Source organism: Rhamphochromis longiceps, linkage group LG14 (assembly GCF_057381845.1).
Source record: "Rhamphochromis longiceps isolate RC_006_pf linkage group LG14, R_longiceps_female_GT1.1, whole genome shotgun sequence".
NCBI classification, from domain to species: domain Eukaryota; kingdom Metazoa; phylum Chordata; class Actinopteri; order Cichliformes; family Cichlidae; genus Rhamphochromis; species Rhamphochromis longiceps.
Genome location: NC_140570.1, coordinates 30,665,093 through 30,673,833, shown reverse-complemented (window position 1 = coordinate 30,673,833; position 8,741 = coordinate 30,665,093). Strand labels below are relative to the sequence as shown.

Genomic DNA, 8,741 nt, shown 5'->3' with positions numbered 1-8,741 from the left:
AAAATAGTAATATATCTAAGTTGATAGTGAAATCCGGGGGGATAAAAATACACAAATCAGTGGTAAAATAGCTCATATATATTTCTAGTTGCGTAGCACCAGGGTACACTCAGGAGCAGGCACGTGCAGAGGGGGGGGGGGGGGGGCTGGAGGGGCTTGAGCACCCGCCCCTTTCCTGATGGGTCCCCAAAGTGCCCTTTTGTTGAGGCAACTTTTAATTTATTTATTTTTTATTTAATTTTTTTTTATGTGTGTGTGCGTGCGGAGTCCTGTCTGTGCCCCTCAACAATAATACATACTATTAATCACAGTTTTGCTAAATAAAAGGATCTGGCTTGCATCAGTCACATGATCACATTTAAGCAATAATCGCTCCTGACGGCAGAACGCGCTGGTTACGAGCCGGGAACGAGCTCACAAAGAGCACGCGCATTTTTTGCAGTCCGGAGCTGTAGGAGAAACACAAGTTAACTCAGAGATACAGAGTGATGCGACAAAACCAGTAAGTAGGTGTACAGCGTACACTGTAGTGTGTAGCACCCAGGAGTATTGGCTTATTACGTACACGTTGGTAAGTTGTCTTGTCGCAATTTGACGAACTGAAACAAATGAGCGTGCTTTGTTTGCAACAGCGCGACGAACACACCTGTCCTTTTATTAACTGCACAAGTAGTGCTGGTCATAGCTGCTAGCTCACTGTGTAAGGCTGTCATGGGTCTGTAGCTCTGTCACCGTTTTAGTGAACATATTTAGTTTTAAAGTAAGTTACAGAGCTTTTCCTGCCTTTCTGGGGGGGATTATTTTTTGCTAAAAAACGGTCTAATATGCATGTCCACATAATTATGCATTATTATAATATTTTAAAAAACACACGCTGTATTTTAAAAAACATACATTAAGAAGCAGATTATATTAGATTTATATTTTAAATAAGACAAAATTTGGATTTTACAGCAGTAAAATGATTGTATCTCTACAGTTTAAAAATGTAATAAGCTTTGCCCTGCACAGAGTGGATAGTGAAACAAATGGAATCATCATAATGACATTTTTTCATATTTATTACTTCCCCCTCCTCATTGCTTTATTATTGTAGCTCTAGTAACAAATAATAATGTAAGGATTCTGGATCAGCACCGTGATGCCCATAGTATATACAGTATTCTGAAGAAGGTCTAAAATGTCACTGTGTGTGCGTGCATGTGTTTGTTTTATGTATATGGATTTTTTTTTAATTATTACTCATGATATAACATTGTCCAGACATGCCTGGTAAAGACATGAGGAGGAAACAGTAGGAGCTGTGTGAGGCTACTAAAGGCAGTGCTATAACATTTTTCTGTCATCATTTTATTATAGATTAAGTGCAAGAGTTGTTAGGTGTGGATGATTAGATTATAGTTTATTGCAATAGCAAGTTGTGCCTTGTTCTCAGATAGACAGCAAGTGGAGAGTGATATATGAAATGATGGGATGGAAGAAAGAAGAGAAGCAAAGAGTGATTCACAGGCAGAGCCTACATTATTTCTCACAGTTTTTTGCTGCCTTATGGTTCCAAGCGCTGTCACCAATCTTTGCATTTTTTTATTATCTCATGACACTTGTTTAATCAGCTACCATCTCTGCTATGGACTTTTTAATGTCTACAGTCTCAGATCAACACAGCCCTGCCCTCAAGCACTATCAGCAGCAACCCCTCAACAGCAACATTGTACCCATCAGGTAAAACATAGGCTACGTTTGCTTTGCCTTGTCGCCACCTCACAACAGTGATATAGTATGATGCGATGCCATATTAGATTCTTGATGAATGTGTGTTGTTGTTATTCAGCCTGGTTCAATGTGCACCTTTTTAACTTTGAGCACCCGCCCCTTTAAACGTCTCTGCACGGCCCTGCTTTTTAGCGCCTCTTACTGGCAGATGAGGTGACCTGGTGGAGCAGTGGCGAGACAGTTATTATTGTGAAGAAGTTATCCAAATAAACTGTAATGCTCGTGGTCACAGAGACTTAAAACTATATGAATACATTCCCTCTTAAGCCATGCTCTTTCTTTGCCGTTGCACAGATTTTGAGTCACGGCTTCTACGTCGTATCTTTGATTTTACGGAGCAAATACGCAGTGGGAGTTACATTTGTGACAGGTCTGTCTGTTCTATTAATGGTTGATATGTTTTAACTTCAGTAAAGTGAAAGATATGCGTTACTGTCAATTAAATGTGAGTAAGGCTATGATCGGTTGAAGTACGGTATGTAATCGCAGTGACAGAACTGATGCTACTGCTTTCTACGGTTTGCAACTGATTTACGTGAACGCCGCATACGCCGAGACGTATGACGTACTGAGTGTGCGACGTTTGCGGTTCGCATGTGCTTGACATTTCCAGGGCTCACTGTGCTGCAGGCTCAACGTCCCTTTCTTCATACTTGTGGTGTTTTCGTGTGTGTTGCAGTTACCGGGCTGTCATGGAGCGCTGGCGGGGCAGAGTGGCTCTGGTGTCCGGAGCCTCGGTCGGGATTGGGGCGGCTATAGCCGTAGAGTTAGTCCGGCTCGGCATGAAAGTGGTGGGCTGTGCCAGGGACGTCGGAAAGATTCAGGTTTGCTCTGATATAGAAACTCAAACTTTCTGCAAAGAGTAATTTAATGTAAATCGCACAGTAAATGTTGCTGTTTATTGTTGGCTTTATGCAGAAAATTTGCAGCCGTGTCACTTATTTGGTAAACGCTAATTGTGCTCGTTCTTGTATAGCGCTTTTCTGCTTTACACTTTAGTCGTCGGTTAAACAGCTTGCGCACAAAATGTTAATTCCAACTAACTGTCACTCATGCTACTTTCAACAGAAAGTGATATTATATGAGAAAGACAGAATATGACGACGGTTTTATGTTAAAACGGCATTTGCGCAGATTTCTTTACCTTAAGACTTTGGCCAATGATTATTCAGATGGCAGAGATTCGAGTTGGTATAACATCTGAACACAGATCCGTAAGCTGACTGTTTATAGATGGTATGCACTGCTCTTTGTGGTGATATGCAGTGGCGGTCCTAGCCTGTTTGGCGCCCTGGGCGAACACTCCCTCTGCCACCCCCCACCCCCCCACACGCTCACTCACACTCACACACACACATGAAGAGAGAGAGCGATAGAACTTTATTAATACCTCGGGTGGGTTCCTCTGGGAAATTCAACTTCCAAAAAGCACAGCAACGACCGAAGTTACAGTTACAGAATTGTTATATATATATATATATATATACACGCACACACACACACACATATATAAATACAGAGACAAATATAAATAAAATATACAAAGGGGATAAATAGAATAAATAGGAATAAAAAATAAAAATACAAGTGAATTGCACATTTCAAGTATTGAGGTCTATTGCACTGTTGACTATTTACAAAAAGTATTGCACAAGGTATTGCACAGTGAGGTGAAGAGGCACTACAGCTTAGTTGTTCCCCCCTCCTTTGTCCTCCTGTTTCCCCTCCCTCTCCCCTCCAGAGAGGAGTTAAACAGTTTGATGGCGTGTGGGACAAAGGAGTTTTTAAGTCTGTTAGTTCTTGTCTTGAGAGAGTATGCATAGTATGCAAACGGCTACCAAACAGCTATCATAATTCATCATACAATGAGAACAGGACAAATCAACAATTGACAATGACTAATTAATATTTAAATCTGTAACATAATGTATTGTTTGGAGTTTGGAGTAGTCTGTTACTGTTACTATTTTTACCAATTCTTCTTGGAGCAACTGTAACCCACATAATTTCCTTAGGGATTAATAAAGTATTCTGATTCTGATTGTTTCAGGATACATAACCCGCCATTATCCAATGACACATCTGCTTACCTGTATCCTTCGTTTCTCCTCCTCTTCTTTTCTTTTCTTTTTTTCTAAACTGAGCACCTGATAGCTTTGAACTGTTCTTGTCCATCTTGGTTTTAATTTTGCACTCCAGTATGAACACCCATCCCCCAACTCGAGGATCACCACAACATAACTTAATAAACCTACACCTTAGTTCACAGATTCACTTTGTCTAGGGTTTATTTCTGGGATTTCACACAACCCAGTATTCAAATCAAGAATACATAATGGGCTTGGATTTACAGCATTATGAATGAAATGTGCTCTATTTGGAAGCAGCAGGGCTCTCCTCCCCTTTCGATGTGTTGTGTGTGAGACTTTAAATCATCAAACTGTAAATTATAAATTTTAAATTGTTATTTATCCCTTTACCCCGAGTCTTAAGTGTATATTTATTTTCTTACTCTTCTTATATTTATTGTTTGTTTACTTGCACTTTTGTAACTGGAACCTCGCCGTCTTGTCTCTCTATATACTGGACTGTATGTAGCGGAGATGACAATAAAGTTTACTTTGACTTCAGCAGCAAGCAGGCGCACCGAGGGCTCTCGCGCTCACTTTGAACGTATAGAATTTCGCAAAATCATCGGTGCAAATTATAAGTCTGTATCATAATGTCAGGCGTTTTCGTGTTTGTTGGTTTGTTTTTATTTTGGGGGTGGGTTATTAGACGCTGCTCTAGCCAGCCAGTGAATCCCCCGCTGCCCCGCCCTCTCCTTCCTTTGCCGCAAGCAGCAGGCGCAAACGGAGGGCGCCCTTACTCCCAGCAAATGGGCGATAGAAAACCGATCGGTGCCTATGCCATTCCCAATATGCGCTGGCATGATGTCGGGGCAGCATGAGCACGAGCAATTTTCTTTTTAATTTTTTGTTTGCCGATGCCCGTGATGCCGCCCCCCCACCACGATGCCGCCCCAGGTAACCGCCCGTGTTGCCCGTATCAAAAACCGCTACTGGTGATATGCAAAGTGAAACCAAAATCTATTTATTTGGACTAACTTTATATAGATCTAACATTTGAACGATTTTTGCATACATTAAACACAGATGGGATTCTGAAGTGTGTTATTGTTTCCTGTTTGGTTTCAGAAACTGGCAGCAGAGTGTCAGAGCGCCGGTCACCCTGGCGTTTTGGTGCCTTTCAAGTGTGACTTGAGCAAAGAGGAGGAGATTCTGTCCATGTTTGCAGCGATCAAAGAGCAGCACAAAGGTGTGGACGTGTGCATCAACAACGCTGGCTTGGCTCATCCAGAGCCGCTGCTAAGTGGCAAAACCAGCGGCTGGAAGAACATGATGGATGTAAGAGCTCAGATCCTGGTTTACATTGATGTGACATTCACTAGTGGTTTTCAAGTAAAACATTGAACTGAAATAACAAATGTGACAAAGGTCACCCATCAGTGATTTTACTGCTGTGGTATTGTTTAAACATTAACACTTTCAAACAGTTTTAAACAGAATTCAAAGTTGCTTAAAAACCTTTGTTGTGCAAGATTTCTCTGTTTGTTTTCTTGCAGGTGAACATCCTTGGGTTGAGTATTTGCACGCGTGAGGCGTATCAGTCAATGAAAGAGAGAAACGTGGATGATGGGCACATCATAAACATAAACAGGTGCAGTTTTATTTGCTTGTGCAAGCTTGTGAAGTGAAAAACTGTTGAATTAATAAGAACACACATATGTTTTCATGTTGGCATGTTCTCTATTCAGATTGTGAATATGATATTAATTTTGCAACTCTGCACAATTTTTTATTTTTAAATGGCCGACATTTTCTAACTTTGAAAGAAAGCTACAAGTGAAATGAGGGCAGGACTTTTACATTTTAATGAACTTCGTCACATTCAAGCAGGTAAGTTTACACAATGCTGCCTGTCGGTGCAGTTGTGCTGAGGGGTGTATTACAGATGAAGTTCAACACAGCCAGGCTTTCTTTAGGTTAGCTGGCTCAGCAAAACCTAAAGCCCCATTATGGTAGTAACGGTTGTCACAATGGTGGTTGTCAACTTTCTCTGTTGAGTGGGACTTTCTGTTTCATGCGCTGAGCACACTAAAAACAGGCGTTTTGTTGACAATAATGTTAAAATACGGATTAAAAATCGCTAAAGAAAAAATATAAAACCTATAGCAGCGAAATTCAACAATTGCAAATAAGACAAAAGGTTAATGCTGCAAATCTTGGGATTTTGCTCAAAGAGCGGTAAAATAAACAAATTTAAGTTTAATTAAATTATTTTATCATTGAGTTCTCTCTTGGTGCGGCCTATTGTCCCACAGGTTAACACAGGAGACATGGAAATTTCTTTATGTTGTCAATATATCAAAGGGAAACTAACTTGATTGCTTGAACAAAGACTCTTGGTGTGTGTTCTGCTGCACTTCCAGCAGAATCAAAGTTAAAAACAAATCACCAAACTAATACATGTACATTCCCACGACAATGCAATGCTTTCTTCAGTGGTTTTCATAAAGTTCAGCTTAAAAACTTGGACATATAAAACATTTTCCCCCAGCAGAGAATCTGTATTTCACTTAAAACATGCTATGAATTAAAAAAAGAGAAAAGAAAAGAACGAAATCAGCTAAAGCATGGCGCTACCAGTCAATTTTAGATGAAAACTCAGAACACAACCTGCTCTTACTGTGCTTATTTGGCCAAGTTAGAGAGAAAATTGTGCCTTTATGCTCAAGCCTCAGTTTGCTAAGCCATTAATCTGGCTTCATAGAAAACCCCTCTGGCACCCTTTTCAATGAGGAATATTCTCCAGTTATCCAGAAACCTTGACTCGGATGAATTTATTACATGGCGTGTTGCTTGGAAAAGCCTGTTTTTTAACGTTTGAGTCTAAGGTTTATTTTAAGCACCTGACTGCTCTTTTTTTTGCTTCTCATCCATAAACTCTCTCCATAATCTTTTGCGTGACTCTTGTGTTGGTGGTTAAAGAGGTTTGCCGTGTTAGAGTCTGAGGTGGAGATCGGTTTCCTGCATAATTTGCAGAGCACAGTTTTCTGGTCCATGTCAGACTTTTCATAACCAAACCATATCCATGCTACAGAGCTAGCCCCTCGTTTAGAAATAAGGTCCTCAATTTGTTTTGAGTGGTCTTTCTGTTTGTCATCATTTCAGTTTATTTTGAAACATCTCAACAGGATCTTGAGCTTTATTGTAAAAGGTTTATGTGGAAAATAAACAAGCGGATGACGGAGCCACACACTGGGTTTACCGTCGTAGCTGCTAATGACAACATGTAAAAACAGTCACTTGTCCGTCCGTAGTGTGGTTATTTTAAATATAAGAGAAAGAGAGATTTTTAAGAAATTAATATAGCCACTACAGTGACCATCAAAACGATGAAAAAATATGGTCGTAAACAGTTTATTTTGTGACACCATGAAACAAATGATAGCGTAATATGAAAAGATAGACTTTTTCATATCGTCTTCCGATATATATCGTTATATCGGACAGCCCTAACACCGAAGTGATTTCTGTTTTCTGTAGGGATCGGACCTTTTTTGCACTGAAACAGCCATCACTTTGCTTTGACAAAATGCCTGTTATTACAACATTTAGAAATTTGCAAAATAACTGAGTCCAGATTTTAAAGACCTCATTGAGGTCAGTGTTTATTCATCTGCAGGATAAACCATCAAAAAAAATGTCAGACAGTATTTAAAATGTTCATAAAACTGTCCTAAATAAAGTGACATCTCCAGTTATTTTGGCCAACCAGAACCCAAACTAATATGAAAGCTGAAGGAAAATCCAGACTGGAGATCAGTATCAAACTATCAAATCCAGATTTTGGATTTAAGCAATTTTTGTGAGTATAAACCAGTTTTTGCAGCTCTGGACCTCAGCTTCTGTGTGCCACAGAAGTTCTTGCATCATTCAGTCAGACTTGCCTTTTAAAAGAAGAACTTTTAATGTTATTTCTGCTTACCTGCTCAGGTTTGTAATCTGTTTGATGTTGCAGTATGTCCGGTCATCGTGTACTTCCCAATGCAACTACACATTTCTACACCGCCACCAAGTTTGCTGTAACCGCTCTGACTGAGGGCCTGAGGCAAGAACTGCGTGCAGAAAAAACTCATATCCGAGCCACGGTAAGGCTTTAAAATATACCATAACCAGCTCATAAAGTGCTAGTATAATTCATAATGCTAGTAACAGTTGCTATGAGACGCATACACAGTACGTACAGGAGTTCCCTCATGATTTTTTTTTTTTTCTTGCAGAGCATTTCTCCTGGTTTAGTGGAGACTGAATTTGGTCCACGGCTCTTCAAAGACGATCCTGATAAGGCTGCTGGTCTATACTCAGAATATAAGGTAAAGGGATCATTCCTATAATTAAAGTATCGTTGATATGATTACTCAAGTAAAGAGTATTCAGTCACTTTTCACTTCTCTCACAGCCTCTGGAAGCAAAAGATGTTGCCAGTTCTGTTGTATATGTGCTCAGTGCCCCTCCTCATGTTCAGGTTTGTGCTTTGCTCTTGTTTTTATGCTTTTTATTGTGTCTTATTAAGACTTTCCTGTTTAACTTTGACTCATAATAAGACAACGTTCACGTAACTTTTGTTTCAGATTGGAGACATTCAGATGCGAGGGACAGAGCAGGTGTCTTAGAGCTGCACCACAAGACCCTCTCAAATTATACAATGACAGATTTCACTTCTTTACAACATTTTAAAAGATAATGACTTGATACGATCATGAAACAATTTTATGGTGTTGTTTTTTTTTCACAAATGTATAAAATAAAAAACAATCTTCAGGGGAAATTTGTTGCATTTCTTTTTTCTTTCTTTTTTTTCTTTCTTTTTTTAAATTGCATTAAGGGAAGTCTGATTTTTAA

The 8,741-nt window shown here is 39.6% G+C and overlaps 1 protein-coding gene across 2 annotated transcripts; it reads left to right on the top strand.

Moving 5' to 3' along the window:
- The first annotated feature begins 2,434 nt into the window (after window positions 1–2,434).
- Window positions 2,435–8,667, top strand: LOC146654391 (dehydrogenase/reductase SDR family member 11-like). Of its 2 annotated transcripts, none has more exons than XM_085379438.1 (7): window positions 2,435–2,597; window positions 4,971–5,180; window positions 5,399–5,493; window positions 7,858–7,987; window positions 8,120–8,212; window positions 8,299–8,364; window positions 8,471–8,667. In XM_085379438.1, the coding sequence occupies exons 1-7, from the start codon at window positions 2,466–2,468 to the stop codon at window positions 8,510–8,512; spliced, it is 768 nt and encodes a 255-aa protein (XP_085235564.1). In that variant the 5' UTR covers window positions 2,435–2,465; the 3' UTR covers window positions 8,513–8,667. The 2 variants fall into 2 exon arrangements, with proteins under 2 accessions (XP_085235564.1, XP_085235565.1); XM_085379439.1 differs by lacking the exon at window positions 2,435–2,597 and adding an exon at window positions 2,614–4,799.
- The last annotated feature ends 74 nt before the right edge of the window (window positions 8,668–8,741 follow it).

What these genes read in the sequence shown, in the direction of transcription:
- LOC146654391 (XM_085379438.1), top strand. Translation starts at nt 2,466, where the DNA reads ATGGAGCGCTGGCGGGGCAGAGTGGCTCTGGTGTCCGGAGCCTCGGTC. An exon ending in GCTGGAAGAACATGATGGAT is followed by an intron (nt 5,181 to 5,398) that starts GTAAGAGCTCAG and finishes GTTTTCTTGCAG; the next exon opens with GTGAACATCCTTGGGTTGAG. An exon ending in GTGCCCCTCCTCATGTTCAG is followed by an intron (nt 8,365 to 8,470) that starts GTTTGTGCTTTG and finishes CTTTTGTTTCAG; the next exon opens with ATTGGAGACATTCAGATGCG.